This window comes from Pollachius pollachius (assembly GCF_949987615.1).
Source record: "Pollachius pollachius genome assembly, chromosome: 13".
Classification (NCBI taxonomy): domain Eukaryota; kingdom Metazoa; phylum Chordata; class Actinopteri; order Gadiformes; family Gadidae; genus Pollachius; species Pollachius pollachius.
Genome location: NC_136946.1, coordinates 20,152,093 through 20,179,592, shown reverse-complemented (window position 1 = coordinate 20,179,592; position 27,500 = coordinate 20,152,093). Strand labels below are relative to the sequence as shown.

The following is a 27,500-nucleotide window of genomic DNA, read 5'->3' as shown; positions in this document are numbered from 1 at the left end:
AGGCAAGACAGATGTGTGAAATCCATGGCCACTGGCATTCAGATACAGGCTCCCAGAGGAAGAGAGAGAGGAGTGGGGGATCCAGCCTCATGCGCTGAGAGGCTAATACATTCAAACCACTCCCCCGGCACATGGCTTAGAGTCTGAGAGCAGTCCGCGCCGAGCCAGCTCCGCCAAGCACCAGGCCGCTGAGACGCAGTGCTCTCGCGTTGTGCCATCAGCCTACTAAGAGTAAAATATATGATTTTTTATGTGGCTATCATCGCAAGGAAAACAGGGCTTTTGTCTTGACTTGTACAAATGTGCTAAGTATACCTTTAGAGTGTGCCAAGATCAGCAGTGCTATGTAAATAAGTCTGGCAACGTTGCGTGCATCAGTATCATCGTGTATCCCCAGAGCCCCCTCCCCCCTGTCGCAATGTTTTCATTGGACAGAAATTCAGTGGATTTATTTGTGAAGCACCCCTCACGATATTACAGACGGCTCCTGTGATTTAAGTCACCAACGAGTCAAAATGAGGATTAAACACTGTCAGCTATCCTTCGAGCTGTGGCAGAACGTTGGCGGCAAGCGAGCAAACACACATAGAAACACGATTAAATTGAACAAAATGAGTTTCGAACGAAGAATGGACCTCCGTTGTGTCCCCCAAAATTCAATGGTAGCGCAGCATGCCTACATCAACCTCCGCCCCCAGCAGGGTATTTTGTGTGCTAAAGACCTCATAGAAGGGGACCATATATGGTACTTCCACATGCAGCAAGCTAGTGGGACATTGAAGTAGCAAAACGATAATTATCTTGAGCGGTTACAGCAACACAACAAACACACCAGTACAATGACAAAAAGCAAGTAGGCGTATTTATTCTTCACATCCATTTTAAACGTTCAAAGTGACAATGGACAACTATGTTTCAGACCTAATTTGTTTTGCTCTAGGGCTGGGGCAATAATTCTGCGTTATCGTTCGTTGTTTTTGAATCATTTTATAACTATGAAAAAACAAGATCAACTTATTATTACACTCAGTTTTACAGTCTAAATGATTAGTTTGAGAAGAAATGCCCTTAAATGGATCCGAATATGAGGCTTGAAACATCTGGCTAAAAGAACAACAATTTTTTTATCTGATACCATACTTAACATTTTCATATTCTTCAAAGTAATGACCATGAGCTAAACTGTTTCGATGGTATTACAATTAAAAAGCCAATCTTGGTATTTACCAATATTGTGTAAAATGAGATTGTTCTAATACTATTTCATTCTCATGCTAAACATCTGAGCAGCCACATCCGTGCAGTTAGTTGTGTGTGTGCGTCCTCTTCGGAGGTGTTCACCAGCCTTGAAGACGGCTCACTGGGGGGGGGTATCTCTTCCTTCAGAGGTGTCGCCCCCCGGTGAGCATGATCAGTCTGGGTGTTCTCATCAAAGCCACATACATTTACCGCAATTGAACAGCACTAATGGGGGTGGCTGTTGGGGTTGCTCATGAGAAAGGGGGGGTGGAGCATAACACACACACACACACACACACACACACACACACACACACAAACACACACACACACACACACACACACACACACACACACACACACACACACACACACACACATACACAAACACACACACACACACATACACACATCTTTTCCTGCGGGCTTCATTGTTGGAAAGTGGATTTTCTAGCTTGTTCGTTCATTTAATTGGGATATATTATTAACCTGCCCATGGGCAAAGATATATTTCAACTTGACATAACAAAACGTGTGATTTTGTCTAGGTCTGGCCCCAGCATAAAACTCAACCTGATGTGGCACATATTACTCAGTGTTTGTATTCCCTAAAGTCTTCTGTCAGCATATCACTTATCTGTAGAAATGCCATGTGTCGCCCAAAGACACAGATCCAAACCCAAAAACAATCCTAGCCAAAGACGTCCCCATTTCATCCAACTGGGAACCATTCGGCGAAAGGCTGTTCAATTACAGTGGGTTTCGAGTTCCAACCTCGACCAATCACAGCACAGCGCCCCGACAACCAGAGTTGCTGCTTCCCCCAATAGCGAGACAGAAACATGATTCCGAGTCCCCTTTCTCCAGCCGGCCCTGCCAACGTCTCACATCAAACCTGGCAACAGCCCAGCCAGGGGGATCAGGACAGGAGGCAGCTCTCATCCTGACCCAAAAATAACCAGCAGCACCACAGACAGCGCCTGGCACTCCTGTCCCCACAGCCTCCTCCTAGACACACTGCTCAGTCGCCGCAAATCTGTGTTACCATAGCAACGTCGCCGGGTCGGGTTTGCATACATTGGCATGACAACCCATAATGATGCTGCTAAGGAATATAAACTTCCCCTGACCCAATATCTGAGATCTGCGTTATTAATCCTATTAAGTTCAACTGCGTTGAGGAACAAACGCGAGGGCTTCCTGTTTGAGTCCCGAGCGGCGAGCCACTCACCTCTAGGCTGTACTCCTCCACCGTCCTCTTCAGTGGGTCCACAATCTGCCAGCAAATAAGGATGCACAAGTCGATCAGCAGCATCCCACCCACGATGATCAACAGCTTCTGGTCCTTGATGATCTGGAGGAGGAGGAGGAGGAGGAGGAGAACACAGGGGCAGGTGAAATGAGCTTCACAGGCTTTCTCATTAGCTCGCAGGTAACCATTTTGTTTATTTATTTGACATTCAATGGTAGACTTTTCATTCTGGAGACCAAACGTATCAAAATGCACGGGAGCCTCTTTCTATCAATTCCAGCTAATGAGGATAATTAATTTGTTGATCAAGGCGACGCAGTTGGCTTCGGCAAACAATGCTCAAGCAACCGACCGCCATTTTGCAACCGCGTGGCCTGAGAATGGTGGGACAACGAATGAGTATCAACCCTTTCTATCACCGGGGCCCCTCCTCTGTACCGTAAACTTTAGCGAGGATGAAAGCGTGCCCCCGCGTGTGTGATCTTTATTTATAACAGCGTTTGACTGCCCAGGACCACGGATCAAAGCAAAGGTCACGGAACGGAGGCCTGACCCCCACGTTTGGAGGAAAATCACATGGTCCGGTCCACTCAGCGGGCGCCTTTAAGTCTGCGGTCGCTGCCTGTCGCTGCGCCGCGTTCATGAAGGGGAAGGGCTTTTGATCGCAGGTCTTTTGATGGCTTTGCCGGTGGACGCATGTGGGCTACAGGGCCAGGCATCGCACTTTTGGACACACAATAGGGGCCATCTGAGGAGCCATCCAAAGAGCTCTGGAAATCTCCCTCTGTTGTGTAGTGACTGTGCCTGTTGTGCACATGTGCAGTGAACAGTGTATAGCACACACAGGTTAAAGCGAGGCGCTAGGCTAAAGCCTAGTGTACTGCGTCTTATAGCTGCCGTGATGATATTAAATAAAACATCCGCCAGGTGTGTGACGGAGCGAGGCGGAGGGGGGCCATTCTTCGTCAGCAGAAGACCATGATGATGATGGACAGGGGGCCCCTGTCGTCCTCTCTGGTGGTCAGATTTTGTGCCACGAGTAAACGATAGGAAGACGGCGGCGCCGATGAAAACGATTTGAACGATTTTGATTGAACCTGCTGGTGAGGCAGGGAGGAGGGAGGAGGTGGGTAGGGGCCGGGGTGACGGGTGGAAGCAGGAGTAAGGGATGGACTTTTAGCCCCGTGGTCTGAGGAAGCCATCGCTAACAGTGCTGGGCATTCCGATAATAAAGTTACAGGCATCAACGGTAACTCTACCCCCTCCAAGGCAGCCAAATCACTGGACCTCAATCAATGTGTGTGTGTGCGTGTGTGTGTGTGTGTGAGGTTTTGTGTGTGTGTGTGTTTGTGTGTGTGTGTGTGAAGGTGTGTTTGTGCAGGGTTTGCGCTCCCCATACGCAGAGTACGCAGAGCATGTAGGGCCCCTAGTACCTGGCGGGGACCCCCAAAATTAAGGTTGCTAAAAAAATGCCATGATAATTATTATATTATTACATTAAACAAAATATTAATTATGAACAGGTCCACCGTTGTTTTTTCTTAATTGTGTACCCTATCACTCAATTCGTGTGAAATACATGTTTTTACCTTATGTATAAAAAGAGTACCCCCCGCTTTCCTCAAATGGTACAGCCTTCAAAGCTCTCGTCTTTTCGCATCGGAGGCGGAGCATCCTGTCTCAGCGCAGTTTTTCAAATTGAAACTCATTAAAACATATCTACGGCCAATAGAACGGGACAACAATGCTTTAGCGGCACATAGGGTGTCTGTTATGATAACTTGATTAGCGATTTTGCTGCCAGGAAAAGTCGTCTTGCATCTTTGTAAAGGCTCATGCAGCTGCTAAAAAATTGTTGCGTGTGTGTGTTTGTTTGTTTTGATGACTTCCTTTTATACCTTATTCATGTGCATAATTCCTTATCCTTATTATATTGTAATACTGCTGTTAAGAAAGTTACATTTATTTCTTATATACTATTTATATATTACTTTATATATTACTGGTGGTGCTGCTGTTGAGGCTGTTATTTCGATACTCATGTGTGTGTGTGTGTGTGTGTGTGTCTGTGTGTGAGTGTGTATTTGAAGTTGTGTGTGTGTGTTTGAAGCTGTGTGTATATGTGTGTGTTTGTGTGTGTGTGTGTTTGTGTGTGTGTGTGTGTGTGTGTCTGTGTATGTGAAGGTGTGTTTGTGTCTGTGTGTGTGTGGGGGGGGTTGAAGTTGTGTGTGTGTGTGATTGAAGCTGTGTGTGTGTGTGTGTGTGTGTATGTGCGTGTGTGTGTGTGTTTGAAGCTGTGTGCGTGTGTGTGTGTTTGAAGCTGTGTGTGTGTGTGTGTGTGTGTGTGTGTGTGTGTGTGTGTGTGTGTGTGTGTGTGTGTGTGTGTGTGAGTGTGTGTGTGTGTGTGAGGGTGTGTGTCTGTGTTTGTGTGTGTGAAGTGAACGACTATTGACAGTTTTGGCCGTAAACCAACGTGGAATCTGTCTGAAGATTTAATGGTTGATACGTTCAGCGGTAGAAAATCGTTTGGAAAGAACCTTTGTTTCATCCCTGTTGAACGGGGAGGCAGGGGGAAACGGAGCCGAGACAGGGGGACGTTTGTTACAGAGATAATTGGCTATGAGGGTCACCGAGAAACGACTTGGTTCACGGAGAAAGCAAGGGAGAATAGCATGTTTTGCTACTCTGTAGATTACCTGGCTGAAAAGAATTATTGAAAATACAAAAGCAATGCTTTCTGGGACATCTGAGAGTTTTGCGAGTTTGCTGCAGCCTCAATCGAAGAATAGGATACAAAAAGAGAGTCTTTCAGGGATTGTGTTCCAAACTTTTCTTTTGTGGGATACATTTTTATTCTTGTTCCCTTCCTTTCAACCCTTTCTCCATTTTTCTGCTTTGGCAGACACTTTTACCCGCCCCCTACCATGTTTATTATTAACATTACATCCACTATGCTGCTGTTTCCCCGAGACAGTCTCTTGAAACCACGTAGCCCTCCTGGCCCCACAAACCGATAGTCCATTACCCAAAATGTACTTTAGCTAAAATGTCTATTAATATGCCTTTGCATAGCAATCCCTGCATACCTTTTTTAGAGATCTGCTGAGAACTAAACATCATCATAACCTCAATGGTACCTTCACACTTCCGCCATTACATTTTTTGTTGTTGTTTTGCCTCTGTACTATTCTGTCTCATACCTATCCTCCCACACTCTCATCTCTGCCAGGCCGCTTCCTCCACTATACGCAAAAGATACGTCTATAAATACAACGGGGCAAAGTGCAAGTTCCCAAACACAATCAAACACACAGACTCACACACACACACACACACACACACACACACACACACACACACACACACACTGCCAGGCACTTCTTTACATAACTGGTCAGGTCCAATGCTGTGTTGAATGAATGTATTGTGGTTTATTCAGCAGCTATTTCTAGAGAGGAAGTACTGAGAGTGACGGGTGAGGGGGAGTGATTCTTGAAACAGGATGGGAGTTCGGAAGCAACGCGCGTGTTTGCATATGGGCATAGCCAGCTGGACCTGGATTGAAAAGGAAATGGTGTGCATTGCTTATTTGATATCTGTGTGGTATTTATATTGTTTTGCATATTTTGAAAGATCTATAATCAACTATTGATATTGTTCCTCATTCACTAGAACAATAAAGTTCACTTCTTGATTGATTTATTCGTAATGGTTGGGTATAGGATGTAGGGCGGCAGTAGCTCAGGAGGCAGAGCGGTTTGACTGGGAACCAGAAGGTTACTAGTTTGATCCCCGGCACCTCCTAGCTGAGTGTCGAGGTGTTCCTGAGCAAGACGCCTTACCCTGACTGCTCCTGATGAGCTGGCTGTCGCCCTGCGCGATTGACTCCACCGACGTGTGTGAATGTGTGAATGAATGGTTATGAGTCGCTTTGGATAAAGGCGTCAGCAAAATCCCTTAAATGTAAATGTAAATAGGATGTAAGAGTGAGGCGTCGCACCTGGATTACTGTCCACTTATCTGGAAGTGACCAAGACCAGGCAGCAGAGTTATTGTATAAACCAGTGACATCGTTGAAGGATACAACCTTCAACAATTAGCCCTGATCTCTTTAGCCTTTTGCGATCGTCGGAGCAGTGGTCCCCAAACACCACTGCCGTTTAGATAAATGGGGTTTCAAAAGTCTAACCCAATCCATGAAATCATTGAATCCATTGATTTTAATGATCTTAACTTATTGATATACTGAACAACACAATGTACGTGGTTGCATGCAGGGAGTCCTAATGATAAAGGGAGGCACTAACCATTTGAACACTATAGTTACATTAATGGAATTAAGATTTAACCAGTCAGTCGATTTTTTGTACATTTGTATTCCTTTTATGGACCCTTTTCATTCAGAGCTCACACATACAGCTCACACAACTTATCACAACACAGATAATGGCATTTATTTCTCATGTAGTTTTGAATATTTAATACTCGGGGGGGGGGGGGGGGGGGGTGGGATTGAATTGACTGTTATAAAGGCACTTAGCAATCTATCCTAATGAGGTGATAATGCCTGCATGTGTGACGGGGAAACTAATCGCAGCATGTTGTAGCAAATAATACATCAAGCACTTGCGAAGTTGTCTCCTTAAATGTGTTAATTGAAACAAATTGAGAATGGTGTGATCTCTTTGCCGTGCATTTTTCCCATTTAGTATTCATTCATATCGTGTTTCAGTATGTGCACATCTACAACGGCAATGTAACATAAACGCAGGGTTTAAGTGTGTCACCTTAAACGTAACCTATTAATTAGGTGATCTGAGATTTGTTAAATGGAAATTGTTAACATATTTGGGGAATTGACAAGGGGTTAAGAAGCGACCTATATTTGCACCGCTGAAATGTTTCTTTTGGCTCTGTGCTCATGGCAGAAACTAACTATAAACTAATTGAGGCACAGTGGGATAAAAACAACCACAAAACACCATTTGAGTCCCATGTTTAATTCAGTGCAAACCCATTTGTGAGTGCTGTCTGGGTAAAGCACAGCGTGAACTTGTGGATAAAACAGCAAATCTATATCAAAAAAATATCTATTTTTACCCAGAATGCCCGTATCTTGGCACAAGAAACGCATGTTGCAAAGCATCATAAGCACCAGATGCTATTCAAGCAGCCATTTTGAAAAAAAACATAACCTTGTTTATGACAAGATTATCAACACAGATGCAATTTTCTTTTAAATTCTTCTTCCTCATCATCTCCAGGTCTCCAAAGGCTACTCATTTTTTTCCCCTCTCCCCCCACCATCAGCAGATGTACGTGGTGTAATAATAAAAGGTTTAGAGGGAGCTAAGCGAGGGAGCTATAATGGCCAATTATGATGCAAGCTCATTTTGCTAAGAAGACGATTCAATTTACACCCATACGTTTGGTCAGAGAATGTGTTGACAGCTCCCTCTGCCTGTGTCCATCCTCTGCCTAATCACATCACACAGCACAGAGGTCATCAACAGCGTTTTACATGCATCATGGTGAAACACGTTTTTTATTTCAATCTTGAGGAGTAACTATTCCACCAACACATACATAGAAACATTGTGTTTCTTGTCTTACTGATTCATCTTGCTACTTTGGCACTCTGCAGTATTTTTAGAAATTAGGTTTTGCAGCAGTTACAATTATTTTTAGTGGATTTGAATTGCCTTTGTTGTTCTCCGCCTCACTTGTGAGTGTTTTTGGATAACAGGAGTCTGCTCATTGACTCGGTTTAAAGAAAGTGATACACATGATATATTGGGAATGGCGATATGAAATGATGTGTCACAATATAACCATATCAACGGGAGCAAATATGTCAATATGCAATAAGACTACTTGAAGAAGACGCTAATAATTTAGCTCTACCTTCTTCTTCATCTTCACGTTCTTGAAGATGGCGTGCACCCTCCAGGTCTTGGCAAACATGGCGCCGAAAGCCGTGGTGTAGCCGACGATGAGGATCCATGTGCGAACCTGAAGACAAAACACACAAACACAGACACAAAAGCACACACACAGACACACACAGACTTAGTACTGACTCTGTTCCCCAAGGGCGCTTAGAATAATAGCTGTAATCTGTTTTTTTACATTTACCTATTCAATTCTTTGCTAACTAGAAATAGTGTGTGTTATAAAAATAGAGTGCGGTTGTTATAAAAATAGAGAGAGTGCCTTCATGAAATTAATGACAAAACCTTCCACCGACACCTGTGCTATATAAGCAGGGATCCAGACAATTTATTCATCAGCTATGCGTGTGTGTGTGTGTGTGTGTGTGTGTGTGTGTGTGTGTGTGTGTGCGTGTGTGTGTGTGTGTGTGAATGCATGCACGTGAGTGCATGTGTGTGCATGGGTGTATGTGTTTGTGTGCGCACACGTGCATACAGCATACCCCGTACATCCTCCCACATCCTACATCCTCATTCCTTTTATGTCTCATTCTCTCTGCCATCTACAAAGCAGTGCAAAACAGAGGGGGGTTGGCGCTATGTGCGTGTGTGTGGGTGTGTGAGTCCTTGTGTCCGGTGTGTGAGGGATGAGCAAAGGGAGGGTGGAAAACAATTACAGAGGCACCTATTCACAGAGCAAGTGTGGCGAATATTGATTGGTGGAGGATGGATCAACCTGTGTGGCTCTCAGCCTCAGCACCAGCTCTGACTGTTGCAGAGCTTTAGCGAGGTGATGCAGCCACATACGTGCTCAGAATAATGCTGCTTTGGTGTGTGTGTGTGTCTGTGTGTGTGTGTATGCATGTGTGGTTGTGTTTGTGTTTCTGTGTAGATTTGTGTTTGTGTTTGTACATGTGTGTGTGTGTGTGTATTTGTGAGGGTGTGTGTGTGTGTATTTTCGGAAAGGTGGTATCTCAGTGGAAAGCTGTTATCACTTGAATCAAAACTTTAATTAATCCAGCAACTGAAATAGTCACATTCCAGAACTGGCTTGGGGAGAAGCTTAATGTGAAATCAGGCCCGAGAGAGAGAGAGAGAGAGAGAGAGGGAGAGAGGGAGAGAGAGAGAGAGAGAGAGAGAGAGAGAGAGAGAGAGAGAGAGAGAGAGAGAGAGAGAGATTCCATCCTTGATAATTATCTGCCAATGTCTTCACTCACTGCACGCAGTATCCTGACTAATGTGTTGTTGTGTTTGTGGCAGAATCATTCCCGTTAGTGTAGATGTCATCATGGTTGTTACAGTTCCCGGCCCCATGCACTCTCTCTCTGTGAATGAAGACTCATGCCATCGGAAACACACAACTTCCAAACTGAAAGTAAAAGGAAGTGTAAAGTGTATAAGCTGGCTCACTTCTTCCCTACACACACTCTATTCCAAATTACGACTTGACTTTAAACTACAATTTTAAATGCTTCTCTTCTCTTTTCACGCTTTCTTGAACCGTCAGTCATGCGGTTATAGTGGGGGTATTAAAGGAAATATCATATGCCACGCTGCGGAAATAACCGTGGAGTCCACTGGATTTTCCAGTGAGAGTGAAAAAATAAAAAAAGAGTTCCACTCACCGTGCAGAGAGTCTCAAACTCCTTGTCGGAGACAAAGCCTCCGTCGAGACCGAAGAGGAAGATGGACGCGTAGGACAGCATGCCTCCCAGGATGATCAGGTTGTTCATGTAGGGACTGGACATTTTGATCATTCTGGTGAGACAGGAACACTTACTGTGAGAACCAGGTTAGAGCATGGCAATAAACCATGACGGGCTGCCCCGTTATTGGAAGATAATGTATAACCAGTGCCTAAGTGGACTGTGTTCCAATAAGGGGACAGCCCGCAGTGGGTTCCTCCACTGGTACCACCGTGAGCTGCAATCATTAGATATGAGTTGCTTTCGTCTGTAACATTATTGGCTTTTTAACGGCTTAATCAGCTGAAATGAAAAGATTAATCCACAGAGCTTTTAGCATATTTTTTTTGTGTAGTGGAAGAAACATCTGGTCGATGGTTGACTTGACCGTTACTGTTGGCTATTGGCATCGATCTGAGACTGTCTAAAGGCAGAGGTGTGCCCTTATTAAAAAATATTGTATCGCCTTGGAAGGTTATTGACCAAACAGGATCCAGTGTTCACTAACGCTGTGGTAACAAACAAAGTGAACTCGACGTCTTCATCAGTCTGGAGAATAAGGAGAACTTACTACTGTTACAATAACTATTAAACTAGAATAGAGTAGACAGCAATAGGCTACTGGAATAGACATCTTGATCATTCTGGAGACCAAGGAGAACTCGGTATTATGATACAAATTATAATATTAGACTAAAGTAGACGGCAATAAACTAATGTACTAGACATCTTGATATATAAATATAGACACCTACATAAAGGTGGACTATAGTGGATTAGATTAGATTAGACAAGATTTCAATAGACTAGAAAAGACAATAGACTAGCTTCAATTAGACTACACCTGCCTAGACTACAACAGACTATACCTGACTACAATGGACTACACCTGACTACAATAGACTAGACCTGACTACAATAGACTACACCTGACTACAATAGACTAGACCTGACTATTAAAGACTAGACCTGACTAGACTACAATAGACTAGACCTGACTACTAAAGACTAGACCTGACTAGACTACAATAGACTAGACCTGACTACAATAGACTAGACCTGACTACTAAAGACTAGACCTGACTAGACTACAATAGACTAGACCTGACCACAACAGACTATACCTGACTACAATAGAATAGACCTGATTACAATAGACTAGACCTGACTAGACTACAATAGACTAGACCTGACTACAATAGACTAGACCTGACTAGATTACAATAGACAACACCTGACTACAATAGACTAAACCTGACAACAATAGACTAGACCTGACTGGACTACACTAGACTATACCTGACTACAACAGACTAGACCTGACTACAATTGACTAGACCTGACTACAATAGACTAGACCTGAATAGACTACAATAGACTAGACCTGACTACAATAGACCAGACCTGACTACAATATACTAGAACTGACCACAATAGACCAAACCTGACTACAATAGGCTAGACCTGACTAGACTACAATAGACTAGACCTGACAAAACTACAATAGACCAGACGATACAAGGCTAGATTAGGAAGTCATTCAAATCATGCTAGCCATTTTCTTTTAATCTCAATGAAGACTAGTACATCATGTCACGTTCACAAACAGCCCAAATGAAAGCTCTTTGTCCCTCAACGGCCCTCTTACATCTTACCTTCGACTCAGACACCCCCCACCCATCATGTTTATCTCTGATTTCCCACCCAACAAAACAATATAGAAAACATTGTGTGTTTAAGTGAGTGAGTGAGTGAGTGAGTGAGTGAGTGAGTGAGTGAGTGAGTGAGTGAGTGAGTGAGTGTGTGTGTGTGTGTGTGTGTGTGTGTGTGTGTGTGTGTGTGTGTGTGTGTGAGTGTGTGTGAGTGTGTGTGTGTGTGTGTGTGTGTGTGTGTGTGTGTGTGTGTGTGAGTGTGTGTGTGTGTGTGTGTGTGTGTGTGCAGACCTGTGGTTGCGGTTCTTGATGTTGAAGAAGAGGAAGGCCCCGGCCATCAGCATGCCCAGGATGGTGATGGTGGACAGGATGCTGTACAGAGGCACGCTGATGTGCCGCCGCTGCAGCCGCACAAAGGTGCGGTCCTTTGGAGGCTCCACCCCTAAGACCCAGACCAACCGTCAGTGGCTGATTGTGTATGACGATAAAGATGAAGATGGTGAAGTCATCTTGCCTCCCCCATCACACCCCTCCTACTTACTGTATCTTGTATGTCCTGGCACTTAATGTACATACTTATTGCATGTTGTATGTCCTGCCTCTTAATGTACACACTTGTTGTATATCCTACTTAGTTATAGTAGTTAGTTGTGTAGCATCTTAACCTAGCTATCTTTGTTGTCTACGGGGAATGTGTTAACCTAGCGACTGTACTATGAACATCCTTATTGTACTGACAGCACTATATTGTGGCTTCAAATTCTTCTGACAAATAAGTCGCTTTCAATAAGAGAGTCTGCTAAATGTCCTGAATGTAAATGTGAATCATCATGACTATGAATTTGAAGGTGGGATAGTGTCGTTGATAGGGGGCAGGATATTGTAGTGCTAGGGTGTTCGACTCCCGACCAAAGGGACTAGGGTTGATCCTAAAGGTCCAACATGTAGGCATCCTGGAGCAAGATGTATCTGAATTAAATGCAAGTCACAGGAGTGATCAATTAAGTTATGGAGGGGGAGGGGGGCGGGGTTATCATTGATTGGCGCTGGATGCAGCCAACAAGGAAGTGTGATTCCAAAATGGCACCAGGCTCAAGGGAAAGGTCAGAGCGTGATTTATTCCTGGTCTTTCTCAGGCTCAGTTACCTTCTCACACATACACACTATTTTATTTATATTAATTCTCTTTTCGGTGGAGCAAGTTAAACACTGGCCTTTGCTGAATTGTCCTTTTCAGGGCCCAGGAAGCTGTGATATAGCAGCACTGTCGTTCATCAATTTTAAGGTGAAGAGCCAAAGTATTGGTCTTTCCCCTCCTGACCGCTAGAACACTGGGCTGTCTTGTCTCTAGTGGCCACTAGCATTGCTGATTGATTCCAGTGACATCCTTACGGATCTTAGCTTGAGATAGAGAGAGAGAGAGAGAGAGTACACCGGACAATGAGCGACAGAGAGGGAGAGAGAGAGGGGGGGAGAGAGAGGCAAAGCACGACAGAGGCAGAGGTGTGTTTGTGTGTCGTGTGATGGTGACGTGTTGGGATATGCATTGAACAGTTTACCCAGTACGTAAACACAGGCTAAAAGCGGCCATGGGTTAATAATTCAGCCAAGCAGAGTGCTCCTGAGTGCCCTGAATCCTATGGAGAGAGCTGAGCCACTGTCCACCATCAGATAGACAGTGTGTGTGTGTGGTATGCTTAGATTTAGCAAAGTAATTGGCAAAGTTAGTAAAGAGAAGATGTTCCTTGCACAAGTGCTGAGACTGGTGAGAGATGCTGAGAGTTGTGAGAGACCGGTCCATAACACACACAAACACAAACACACACACACACACACACACACACACACACACACACACACACACACACACACACACACACACACACACACACACACACACCAAGTTCTTCTGAATTCTGTCTTCACTGTCATACCTTGGAACTTGATGGAGTTGTTGATGAGGTCCAGTATGTCTGCTATGGCATTGTACTCCCCCACCTTCACCTCATGGCCATCTGAGGACACACACAACCACACACACACACACACACACACACACACACACACACACACACACACACACACACACACACAGACACACACACACACACACACACACACACACAAAAAAATCAGTACAACAACACTAATATATGTAGCCCTGTCATGACAAACAATCACTATATCGATAGCATGCAGGGTCCTTAAGTCTGGGCGGCAGTGAGTTCATAAGGGCACAGGATTAAAATGGACCTGTCCGATGAAGAATAACTAAGAAGAAATCACAACAAACCAGAGTGAGCAGCTAAAGACACTTAGGGTAGGTTTTAATAATAATGTCTCCTTAAACGACTCCTTATCACAGTCGATTGGATTGGAGAGCAGACACATCGGCACATTCATCAGAGTCCCCGCTCACGACCGCTGACAGAAGAGCAACGGAGACAATAGCAATAAAAGAAAACAGGAGAAATTGAAAGAAAAGTGGTGGAAACATAATAAAAATGACACTTATGAAGGGGAGGAGGATAAACAAATGTGCAATATATGAATATGAATATGAATCATAGCAGAAACAATGTGTGACAATAGCAAGGAAAAGGGAAAGCAATTGAATGTCTGTGGAAACACATCAAATAAATGCAATTGTACCTTGTTGTGTGTAATGTGATCTGTATAGACTTAAGGCTTTCCAGGCAACCCTAAAGGGATTTTAAAGCAGAGCTTTATGACAGCTTTATGTAAGCACAGCTGTCTCTTCTGACTATGCTTCAACCTCTATTCCTCCCTCCCTAACGACTAAACCTACAGTGGGAGGCTCGTAGCTAATATCCAGGAAGCATGAACAAAAGTGATATTTACTGATTAAAAATCTGCTACCTGCTGTCACTCATTACCTTATAAAACAAACAGATTATGAACACATGGATGCTTATGGCACGCTGGGAAAATAGGTCTAATTCTTTTTTTCTGTGCTTGTAACATCCATACTAAGATCTCTCTCTCTCTCGCTCTCTCTCTCTCTCTCGCTACCCTTCGCTTTCATTCTCCCCCCCCCCCCCCCCCCCCCTCTCTCTCTCACCATTCTCTGTCTGCCTGGGATTCTTATCACTGTTCTGCAACTGGCCCATTGAACTGCTCATTGGGATTGTCCTTGACATGAAACAGACAGATAGCATCGGCGAGCAGAATCACAGAGAAGCCTCCTCCCCCCTGCAACCCCACCTCCACACTCAGCTGATAACATTCCCAATTTAGGACGCAAGGCTCCGAAAAGCACTGAATATTATGGGGTGTGGTATTGGCAACGGGGATGAAGGTTTTCTGAAATTTGTAAAAAGAGAAAACACACAGTGCTACACACAACCTCTTTGGCTGGCACTGGGACTACAGTATGAGCAGTACAGTACTGTACTACAGTATGAGCAGTACAGTACTGAGACTACAGTACCAGCAGTACAGTACTGTACTACAGTACCAGCAGTACAGGACTGTACTACAGTACGAGCAGTACAGTACTGTACTACAGTACGAGCACTCCAGAACAAGGAAGAAGGGCGGTGGGGATGGAAACTGCTCTATTTTAGAGTTTTGATTGACGATGATACAAGAGATTCTGCTCCATGCTGCCATTCAGGAGATCTCCCTTAGAGTGTGTGGAGGTGGCTGGTTGAACCTGTGCATAATGATAGTCAAAGCACAGCAGGTGGGCAACTCCACCCAGCTCCAGCCTCCATCAGTCAGACTCGGGCCAGGTTAGGCTTCTGAAACCAACCATCAACCGCACACACTCCAAACACACACATTCATATGACAGAAAAAATATACTTACATACATATTATTATGTGTGTATATTGATTTTGTTCTGTATTTTTGATTGTGCGTGCGTACAAGTATGGCTGAAATCCATTGGTTTCTAGTGTATCCCTAGGGCTAATGAGGGGATTAGGCCACCCCGAGGGACCGCTGAGCTCCAACTCCCCCAGGCCGACAAGACGGAGCTGGTTTTAGTGATTGACATTTCATGCCTGTTTGTTGCATTAATCACCTTGAAGATTGTACATCCAAAGCTGATTACGGGCCAATGAGCATGAAGCAAACCTGCATATATATATATATATATATATTCACAGTATATACGGCTTTATTAGAAGCTGTGCGATGGTTCTTCATGCTATGCTGACTTCAAATGGCCCCAGTGAATAAGCGGCTAGATTAGAGTTGGATGGCCCTCTCTGAAAAACGTTCCTCCGATAACCACCCGCAGCAGGAGAACCACCGTTCTGAAGAAGACTGCAGTCGGCGTGCTGGAGCGCTACACTGATGACGAAGGGTCAAGTCCTGCCTTATTTCTTCACATCCAATGACCCCTGGGTCCTAGGCCAACTGGTGTGGCCCAGGACCCAGGGGTCATTGAATGTGAAGGGAGAAACTGTATGCAGTTGGTGCTATCAGCTCAATTTCTCCAAAAGGGCTGTGTTGTCTCTCTACTGGTTTGGCCCAGGGTGGGGGACAGGACTAAAATGTGACTGTGTTGGTGGTGTTGGTAGTGGTGATGGTGGTGGTAGTGGTGGTTGTGTCAGGCTGTTCACAACAACCCAGAGGCGCCAGTGGTGGTGTTGACAGTTGCGGTGTCAGCACCCCGCCGCCACCTTCCAAGCTGCTACAACCTCCTACCCCCTGCCCACCCACACATGCAAAATAATCCACATTCACATACCAACCGAGAGGCTGCATGTTCACTAGGGTGGAACACATCAACACACACCTTGCACACACATTAATACAAACACTAAGACATTGGTTATGCATCCAGTCACACTATAAGCCCTTGTGTAAATACTATGCTTTTACACACAAACACACCAGTCCACACACACGCCATGCATGCAAATGAAAAAAAAAAAAAAATCTATTCACGTATAATACCTGCACACACACAGAAACACACTCTCACACACACACTTAGTTTTTCGGTGGTTGTTTAGTAATTCATCATGAAATGATTTGTCATTACGTTGAGACAGTGTTGTGTTTGAAACCGCGACAGTGTTTCTCATGCAAGATGTGGGAAAACAACGTTCTCAGTACAGTAGATTGCAGTTGATTATGATTTTACAGTTCTACAACTCTCTTGAGTCCTCAGAATATGGCAGAAAATATCCCATGATGCCGATAGCAAAAGACCCAAAAAACAACATTGACTAACACACGTGGACGAAAGTTAAAACCTTTGATAAGATTTTTTTTTAAAGCATTAACCATGGAGGCTACATTTTGAGAACCATTTCAACCACAGCTCAACCACAGTTAGTTACGAGGAAATTGGTTGTGGAACCCAATTCAAACTCTCCATGACATGGAGGGCTTCTTTGGGTGAGTGTGTGTTAGTGTGTGTGTGTGTGCGTGTGTGTGAGTCTGTTGGTGCATGTATGTTTGTGTGTGTATTTGTGTGTGTTTGTGTGTGTTTCAGTGTGTGTGTTGGTGCATGAATGCTTATGTTTGTGTGTGTTATGTGTACCGCCACTAACATCATGCAACTTGTACGAGGAGGGCACACACACTGGGGGGGAGGGGAGGGGGGGAAGGAGTTAATATAAAACTTCTTACTCTGCCCTGCTGGTTCCCAGCCTCAGTTGCAATGAGCGCCTCCATTTTGGGAGTATAGGAGCATTGGAGATGAGTTATTATGTAGCTATTGTTGCTTTCCATTGAGTGTTTAGTCACTCATCATGAAATACTACTCTCAAAATGGCGGAGTACCGCCCACAAGGCCTATAGCGAAAGAGGCAAAAGACAACGACATGGACCCACTGCAGTGGCTGGGGTGTGAGAAGGCCAGCGGGCGTACCTCTCAGAGAATGCTGAAGGTGAGGGCAGTGCTCAGGGCAAGAGCACCGCGAGTAATATCTCTCTGTCTTGCATCGCGAAAATAAAAAGCACAAAATAAATCACACATTCACACACACACACACACACACCCAACCTAGGGTTGTCTCTGCCTCTTATCCACAGCTGTCAGGCTCCTTCGCACGGTGCAGCCCCCTCCATCCCCTCCTAGCCAAGCCAGCCACTCCTGCGTGCTTTGTAGGGTACCCATACACACACATACGCGTGCACAAACTCACACACACACACACACACACACACACACACACACACACACACACACACACACACACACACACACACGTGTGTGTCCACAAAAGCTCACAAAAACGTGCACAAATGCAAAAACATGCAAATGTTGATACACCCATACATGACACATTCAAAGGCACACGGACACACACACACACACAGTGTGTTGTACAAGGAATATCAACCAGAATTTTACATACCCATATGTCATCAATAATAACAACTATAAAGGAACTAAACTTAGTCATAGTATAAATCAATTTCTGACAGGCATACACACAACACACACACACACACACACACACACACACACACACACACACTCACACATACACACAGAAAACATCCCCTCTTCCGCCTCCTCTTCCTCATCCTCCTCCTCCTCCCCTATCCCCACAGCCTGTGATGTAAGCCAGCAGTAGGCGCACCTCTGCAGTGGGGGAGATAAGGTGTAGCTAAACAGCACCACTGCAGGAAGGTGTGTCGGACTAGGGGGAGGTGGAGGGGGGAAAGCCCCAGCATGGAGATGCTCTATCTGGGTAACTGGTCGGCCCCTCTGGTCTCCCTCAGATCCAGAGCGACAAGACAGTTACCCCATTCCTCCGGTGGGAGACAGCGTGTGTGTGTGTGTGTGTGTGTGTGCCAGCGTACAGCTCAATTCAAAATGGAGAAGGATGAATATGCAAAATCAGTGATTTTAATGAGGAGTGCTAGTGGGAAGTTGGGGCCGGGTGGGTGGGTGTTTGGGGAAGAGGTGGAGGTTGTGATCTGCCTACCTTGAAATTGGTTAAATTTGATGGTGCCCATCCTCTCCCCGTTCCGGAACATAACTTGACCCTGATAGGAAGAGAGGGAAAAAAGAAGAAGAAAGAAAACATAAGCATCAGACATCATTCAATTGACTGCCGTTTAGGAACATCATTCCACACCGGCACGAGTTTCTCCTCAAACCCACTATGCCCGTCCCGGGCACTGTGAGGACATAGCTATTTATGTTGATTCCTTAAAAAGTCCCCCTAGAAAAATAACATCTAGTCATCAAAAATAAAAAGCATTTTAATGGAGACGCAGTGTGATCTGAATAATAATAATGATAATAATACAATTATTAATAATACAATAATAATAATACACTCCAGCACACAATGAAAGGAAGCTTTCTCCACCACCTAGTAGCAGCCCGACCTTGGCAGACCAACTTTGATGGCACACAAAGGGTAGTGTCTGACTTCTGGCACATTGCATCTCATCTGACTTAAAGTGGGCAGAATCCATCTGTTTTTGCCTTGTACACCAAGCGTAGTAATGAAGGCAGGGCGAGTGAGGATGCGTCGGTCGCCCTGCGGTTCGTAACCTTTTGGTCGGACGGCATTTAGGAATCTATTGGAGATGGAGTCTAAGCCTCTTTGGGCTACGCAAGACACCCCACCTACAATGCCTTAAGTAATGCCTTTCAGCCAGGCACCTATATTGTGGGTTATATATTTGATCCCTTCTAAAGTTAATGCCTTCCTAGGCTTATTTACCTATCAAGACATCTAGAGAAAATGCTATATTATTTGGTCAAATGTTCAGCTCCTGGCTACGACACAATCCTCTCTGCCGCTGCGTGTCTCGCTAAATGACTTTTATATTATTAATTTCCTTCACTCTCTCATGCTCTGCGTCCCTCTGGTCATGCCAACATTTAAACGAAGGTTGTATATTGCTGCCAGCCCATAAAAAACAGGTGATATCAGACTTCACACACACAGGGCAGATCAACAGACACACAGAGAGAGAAAAGGAGAGAGCGATGGAGAGGGCGGGGGGGGGGGAGTCAGAGAGAGTGAAAGGCTGTGTATTTGCATTGGCTGATTAAACACAGCTGAGGGGGAAGATGGGAAAAGAGACTGGAGAGCCAATTTTGTTTCAAAAGATGGCAAGCTTTGAAGGGCCAGGGCAGGAACCCACCCCCTTTATTTGAGTCCCTGCTTTTGTGCGGCATCTTTGAAGTTTGCGCATGTGTGCATTTGTGTTTTTGCATATGTGTCTGTGTGTGTCTTCTTGCATGAATAGTAAAGCATTTGAGCCTATATGCATAATATGATTATTCTTATAATGATTCACAAGATGTTAGGGATACGAACTGTGTCTGCGTGTGTCTCTGTGTGTGTGAGTGTGTGTGTGTGTGTGTGTGTGTGTGTGCTTTCGTGCATGTGTGTGTGCGCACTAGTCTTGACGTGGCAGGTTGTTGTATAACGCGCCCTCAGGCAAGAATTTCACACCGCCATGTCAGTCTGAACTCGGCAGTGCTCACGAGCTCCCTTTGTTACATATGGTTCTTTTTTTCTTTCATTTTTTTTCGCAATATGCAATTATTTTTCAGGTGGAAGTGGGACAATGCAGCACACCTGAGCCCTGTGTGACCCGGGCCCACCACCCTGACACCTGTGTGTGTGTGGACAGGGCCAGGCCGTCCCGGGGGTAACGAGCGACACCAGGGGGGAGTCCAGGAGCACCGATGGGGCTGTTTTTCAACCAAGAAATGTTGGCCTTTAGAAAGCTACAGGAAATGGCATTTTGTTTTCAAACTGGCTTAACAGGGTTGTGTGAATGTGAATGTTGTCTCATAAATTTACAAATGTTGTTTTCGCTTTTTTGGTAGACCCAATCATTGTCATACTTTTGAATAATTTCCTATTTCAACTCCCTGGTCCTGTCCAGTCCAGAGGACATCACAGCAATCTTGTCGACCAATCAATTTGACAAGATGGATACTAAATGTGCCCTTGGGGCCCCATCAGGACGTCTCTTGTAATACTTTTACCCCGAAACACAAAGGATGGGTTTGGTTAATAGAACGCCATTCATCGCAATGATGAACAGACAGACAAGGTGGAACATAATGAACTTAACTGATAATCACATGAGTGTGATTGAGAATAAGGGGACTCTGCATCTTGGGAAAGTATTTTCTTGAAGCATTAATCATGGAGGACACATTTTGAGAAGTGCTTCGACCGTAGCTCCAAGGTTTGTGTGGAGCAGCTGTCGTTTGTTACAATGGCGTTAGCCCATGTTCAAGTTCTCAATGACATGGAGGGTATCTTCGGGTTTGTGTGCGTGTTTTTGTTTGTGCGTTTGTGTGTGTGTGTGTGAGTGTGTGTGTGTGTGTGTGTGTGTGTGTGTGTGTTTGTGTGTGTGTGATCGTTGTGAGGTTTCACACTGTCTTGGGACCACAGGTGAGACATCCGATTGGCTGTCATGGTTCTGATGCAGAGCCTACAGTCACATGTGGATGATCATCATCACAAAAACACACACCAACTATCTCTCTCTCCTCTACACATACACACACACACACACACAAACACACACACACACACACACACATCTGTCTCACAAGCACACGCACACACACACACAGACCATTTATTCCATTTGTCTCAACGCCGCCCTTTCCATTTGCTCCTCAAGTGAGTGTGCAGTGCAGCGTAGGTGGTGAGTGTGTGTGTGTGTGTTTATGTGTGTGTGTGAGTGTGTGTGTGTGTGTTGAATGAGATGCCCTGGAGATGTCTCTGGGGGATGTCTGTCTTGCTCGCCAGCCCCCATCAGCAGCCTGATCAATACCATGGAGTCCTTCAACCGCCACCCTGGGACCAAGGTGGCTGCTCCTGATCATGCTACACGGGACCAGTGTGTGTGTGTATGTGTGTGTGTGTACGTGTGTGTGTATGTGTGTGTTTATATGCTTTTGTGTGGGTGCATGCGTACGGGCAAACATAGGTTTGTGCACCTGTGTTTGACTCTAAATATATGTTTGTATGTGTCTGTGTATGTGTCTGTATATACATACCATTTGGTGTTTGTCTGTATATCCTACACCATAAAATGCATTCAAACTAGCAATAAACAAGGAAAACTATGAATACCTTTTAGTTCCTCCATGGAGTCTGAGTTAATGTGGAACCAATACAAAAACATGATGATTGCTAACTTCGCCTCTTTTGATCTTTTGAAGAAGTTTGAAGCATTTCCATAAAGATAAACTGAAAAGTGTACCTGTATCATTGCGTTAGTGTGTTCGCTTGGTTGTGTGTGTGTGTGTGTGTGTGTGTGTGTGTGTGTGTGTGTGTGTGTGTGAACGTGTGAACATGTGAGAGAGAGATTGGTGTGTGTGTGTGTGTGTGTGTGTGTGTGTGCGTGTGTGTGTGTGTGTGAATGTGTGTGTCTGTGACTGTGTGTGTGCGCGCGTGATGTATGTGTGTGTGTGTGTGTGCGTGTGTGTGTGTGTGTTTGTTCTTTGCTTGCGTTCCATGTGTGTGTAGTAATATCAGGAGTTCCTTTGATCTCATCTTAATGTGATCCTTAATGAAATTACAGGTATAATAGGTTTATCTCAGACTTTAGTGCCAAAGATATGCTGAAAAAACATAAATGCCACTCTCTTAAACCACACATAATTGCTTACTACAGTCCTACGAAAGATTATTCAGTACACTCACTCTGGCTATTTCCCAGTGGGCTGGAATCTGAACGAGAAAATTGAATGGGCAATTTTAGTTTTTGTTCCATTGTGAATATTGATGGGAGAAAAGCGTTGCCCTACAGAGATACAGCAGCCACAGCGGCCCACTGGACCTGAAGCAAGGTAGTTCTGACTCAACTTCTGGATGGTTAAAGTGACTTAAATCTCCTTGCAAAACGTGCACCGGTTCCTAATGGGTTTCAACAAAGAGGTGCCTTCCCATATGCAGCAACGCTAAAACTCTGCAGTTAATCCGTTGACACTCTATGGCTGGTGTGCCAACACTCCTTGGTTTATTTTTATATGTGTACTTTCTGTAATAAAAAGGCTACAACTGTGTACTAGGATTAACGCCGAGCAATAACCGTACTATAAAGAGGACACCACATGGTGTGTGTGTTTGCAGATTTCAACAAAGCAGCTGTCTTTCCCTTCGCTCATATCCCTGTAGAATGGGGCGGGGAGGGGGGAGAGACCCATCCACATCCCACATCCTTCTCCCCTGGCTGGGCTCGTCCACCTCCAGCCTCCCCTGAGCCCCGGAGCATCCAGGTGGAGGACTCCCTGCCAGCTCTCAGGTTTCTCCAGGCTCCCTCGGGCGGGTGTATGGGCATAGTGTGACAACACACACATGCACACACAAATACACACAGACACACGCGCGCACACACACAAACACACAAAAGCATACACACACACACACACGCACACACACATAAACACACGCATACATACGTACAGCTGAAAGCTTCAAAAAGAGAAACAAGTGAGAACAAATCAAACCAATTATCTTTCTTTGTTTCTTTGTTTCTTTGTTTGTTTGTTTGTTTGTTTCTTTCTTCCTTTCTATCTTTCTTCCTTCCCCTCTGCCTAATTGATCTCTTTGTGACTTTCTTTCATTTATTTACTGTATATTTTTTTGTGGGTATTTGCACATTACACTATCTCTCCCTCTCGCTCTCTCTCTCTCTCCATCCCTCTCTCTCTCTCTCTCTCTCTCTCTCTCTCTCTCTCTCTCTCTCTCTAGTCCCCCCCCTTGCCGGCTCCTTCCCTATCTCCCAGATATGTTTTCTCCTCTCGTTATCTTGTTCCACACTATCTACAACGTCCAAAACACTCCCTTTTTTTTTATCACTCCATTGACTACCTCCTCTCCTTCCTTCCAGCTGTTTAGGATGCAGTGGTGTGTGTGTTGGGGGGGGGGGGGGGTTTGAAGATTTAAAAGCAGCTCTTTAACGTCTCAGCCAGCGCGTGGGCCTAGCTGTTGTAACACCTTCTGGAGCTCTTTCATTTCCGCTTGATACATGGGAGGGCAGTTCTTTATATAATAATGTGATGAATTATGTAATATATTGCTCAACCCAGGGGCAGGCATATGGGTTGTAAAGTCTATTTTCTCCAATAATGGAATGTCACATACACACACACATACACACACACACGCACATAAGCGCACACACACACGCGCATGCGCACACACACACACACACACACACACACACACACACACACACTCATCCTTCAGCTAGCATAGCCACCAGGATCAATCTAGGAAGCATTGGAGTGCATCGGCAGCCTCAAATGACATCTCTCTGGGCTCCACAGAGACGAGAATGTTTAACACACCTTCTCGGCACTTCAAGGCCCCCCAGGTCCTGCAGAAGAGTAATTAACAGCCCCGCCTCTAAGTGTTGTCCTGACGCGTGCACCCCCTACATGCACACACATGGCATTCATGCTTGTGTGGCTACACTAACAGTAACTCCCCCCTAAAGACACGCTGTGGAGCGAGCAGAGTACTGACATGATGTGTGTGTGTGTGTGTGTGTGTGTGTGTGTGTGTGTGTGTGTGTTTGTCTTTGTGTTTGAGCGATTGTGAGAGATAATGAGATAAAGTTATTTTTAGCAGATTCACCAATTGTTATTTGAACTAGGTTTGGCACAGCCCTTTCTCCTAGAGTCTCACATTTCAGCGCATGCTTTTGATTGCTCTCAGCCTCGCTTGTGGTCCGCGTCTGTAAATGTCAGAATCGTGTCTCTTTCTGTGATTTTCCTACCCAGCAATTGTCTGTTGTATCTTTATCTAACAGAGGGACCGTTCCCAATCATGGCCTGAACCCCATGAGGCCCCCGCCCGCCACTTACGGTGACGCCGTTGAAGTTGGTCTCGTTCATGACGTCCAGCACCATGCGGCCCACCTCGCGGTCGTCCACGGTGAAGTTGTGGTTTTCGTGCCGCTGCTTGGTCCGCAGCAGCTCCATGACGCGGGTCAGGGTCTTGGCGATCACCCAGATGCCGTCGTAGGCGAAGCCGTGGAACTTGCTGGCCTCCACGCCCTTCTGCTGGAGCTCGCGGCGGTACTCCCGCTCGTACTCCTTGGGGGTCTGCGGGGGGAGACACACAACGCCTGTCACTTACTCTGTCTGCCTCTCACTGCTCTCTGAACCTCATGATAACCCACATTTATCTTTGAGCAAACTTCAAACGAAAGGTCAACCTGAGTATAAATTAGGCTCTTTTTTTATAATAAAAATAACTTCTGTAGTTCCTATAAATTATGCAGAAATGTTGATGAAGATTGAAAACCGAATGTTACAGATTTTTATATTGAACAGAGTTAATGGTAAAAGACCGAACATATTTTACACATTGCCTTGCTCAAGAACCGTCAATTGCCTCACAAACCACTTAATTTTCAGTAAAATAAAGCCTTACCAAATCACCAAGCGACAATCTTTTACAAACTCAATGCGGCTTGCGTCACATGAGTTAATGAAATCATAATTCAGGCAACATCATTTCACATATCCCCAAAGCAGTTGTAATCCTTCCGTGGCCTTAAATTAAGCCACAGAAACTATTTATTTATTCAAGTCGAATTTACAACAGAAATTATAAAACCTGGTTAACGCATAGATTACCGTTGCCACACAGACACACAAAACAAAGTGACAAAACAACTGAAGGCATGCGATCAAACTGTCTGAACAAAGTTTGAAGTCTGGGGGACAGAATGGGGCAGAGTATGATTTAGTGGTTAGAATCGGCTCCTCCCCCAGCTAAAAGGTACTGGGTTTGATGCCCAATGTCGGCAGACTAACCTTTCTACAGGCATCCTTAAACAAGTTCCCCTCATTCCCCCCCTGCTCTTTGAGGACATGTGTATGAACAAATGTAATTCTGTTTGGATAGAAGCATCCAGAGTCCAAATAGACCCAGAGCCAGCCAGCATCAGTATCATAAATCAGACTTTTCTATTACTTTCGCTTGGTATTTGTCAGGCCCGATTATGTTGCTAGAAGCAGGGATCTGGAAGCAAGTATTTGGCTATTAACCAAGAACACAAACCAGGCCAGCACTAGTAACAATAAAAAAAAGTCTGCAAAGGTTTCAAAACCACATTGAAGACTGGCCTCTGTAGCAAGACATCTATTCCACAAATGTATTAGACTTGCGTAAAATATGTCTCTCGGAAACCAAAACAGGAAATAAGGCGTAACTCTGCCCCAGCTTTTGGTTTCCCCCTTAAGTCGCTAGTGCTATAACATAGTGTGTTGGAAGGAGAATATTTGACCATCGACAGGGACTCACCCGGCCAGAGATGCCCTTGATCTGGCGAGCGCTAAGGGGCTCAAAGTCCACGGCGATGTAGCCCTCCATGGCAGTGAGCAGCTTGCTGGTGGTGCAGTTGGTGCTGTTGGCCTGCTCCCACCAGTTCCCCTGGTACCAGCCCGGGATGATCCACTGGTACTTGCTGCCAAACATGTTCAGGTTGAAGGCCTGGGTGAAAGGGAGTGGGTGGGGAGAAGCAGCCGGTGAGGAATGCATCAGTATTGAAGAATTAACCCCTCAAGTTCCAGATTCTATGCAAGCGTGCATTTCCATGTGAACAAGCTGCTGGAATGCACAATACAACACGCACACGGCCGTATTCACACACACACACACACACACACACACACACACACACACACACACAAACTCACATACACACAGCAGTTGAAAGACAATTGGAAGGAGATACAGAAGATACAAAAATAAAAAAAAGTTGGTTGGAATAAAGAGCTTGCTAGTCTTCTGGTGACAACCCTCTCAGATCCCAAAGGGGAAATACAGCAAAAGAAATAAAGAATTTCAAAAAGTTCAGCTTTATTTGGGGTAACCTCTGTCAATTTACAGCTAGAAACCCAGCCAATTACTTTAAGATTGCTGCCAGTATTGCATAACCTTGGATAAAGGAGCATTTGTTTGTTTATTTTCTTTCTCAGCCCTTGAGTCTAAATTTCACAACCGCAAAGAACCAACATGAATTAGAGCTACATATATTTTTCCATCTCCATTCTAACTCATCTCTCAACACGTCCGGTGATATCAATGAATCGTACTATCATTTTGATAACAACCGTATCCAGTATCCATCCCTTACTCCCATGCATCCCTCTCCTTATGCCCACATATCGTATCCCACCTGCATCAGCTGTCTCTAGAACAACCTGGAGACATATTACATGTCAGGTTCATCAGTCCAGCAGGAATCATTAAGGTTATGTATGTAAAGGAGGGGGGCTACATCACGGTGTCTGGTAAGACACATGTGGACCGTGTCAACGCCCTCCCCGACCACAGCGTGTGCATGTTGATGACTTAGTATCTCTCGCCGGGCGCTCTGGAGACTTACGCAGCAGAAGACTTTGGAGGCCAGATTTTCGTCAAATTGGCCGATGATGATTCTCACGTCGTTGTCCTGGAAACAGAAAAAAGAAACAGAAACAGAGTCAAGGTACCTGAATGCCATGTGTTTATGAAGTCGTAACCGCTACGTAGTTACTAAAAGGGAGAGGTGCGACTTGTTTCAGGACAGCTTTAGGACTCCATTGGAGAGTTCTGTGATGTGGTTATTAGAAAAGGTTGCCATTTTGGATTTGCTTTTAGACAAAAGCAGCAAGAAACACTTTAACACTGTACACTGATATAAACATGATTCTGCACGAATAAAAACATGGCCAGCTGTTTCCCTACACATTTAATATCCCAATCGCTAATGCTGCCAAGCCTTTTAACAGCAATTCTGAATTGAACAATGTCTTTG

The 27,500-nt window shown here is 44.9% G+C and overlaps 1 protein-coding gene across 1 annotated transcript in view; it reads right to left on the bottom strand.

The window, feature by feature from the left end:
* Window positions 1-27,500, bottom strand: part of gabbr2 (gamma-aminobutyric acid (GABA) B receptor, 2) — a gene marked incomplete at both ends in the record, with an annotated part of 186,262 nt that overhangs the window by 43,415 nt on the left and 115,347 nt on the right. The window contains 9 exons of the mRNA XM_079749144.1: window positions 2,471-2,593; window positions 8,396-8,503; window positions 10,047-10,179; window positions 12,050-12,200; window positions 13,693-13,773; window positions 18,677-18,737; window positions 24,556-24,795; window positions 26,003-26,191; window positions 27,090-27,155. Coding sequence (XP_079605270.1) covers window positions 2,471-2,593; window positions 8,396-8,503; window positions 10,047-10,179; window positions 12,050-12,200; window positions 13,693-13,773; window positions 18,677-18,737; window positions 24,556-24,795; window positions 26,003-26,191; window positions 27,090-27,155 — 1,152 coding nt within the window. The remainder of the gene's footprint in view (window positions 1-2,470; window positions 2,594-8,395; window positions 8,504-10,046; window positions 10,180-12,049; window positions 12,201-13,692; window positions 13,774-18,676; window positions 18,738-24,555; window positions 24,796-26,002; window positions 26,192-27,089; window positions 27,156-27,500) is intronic.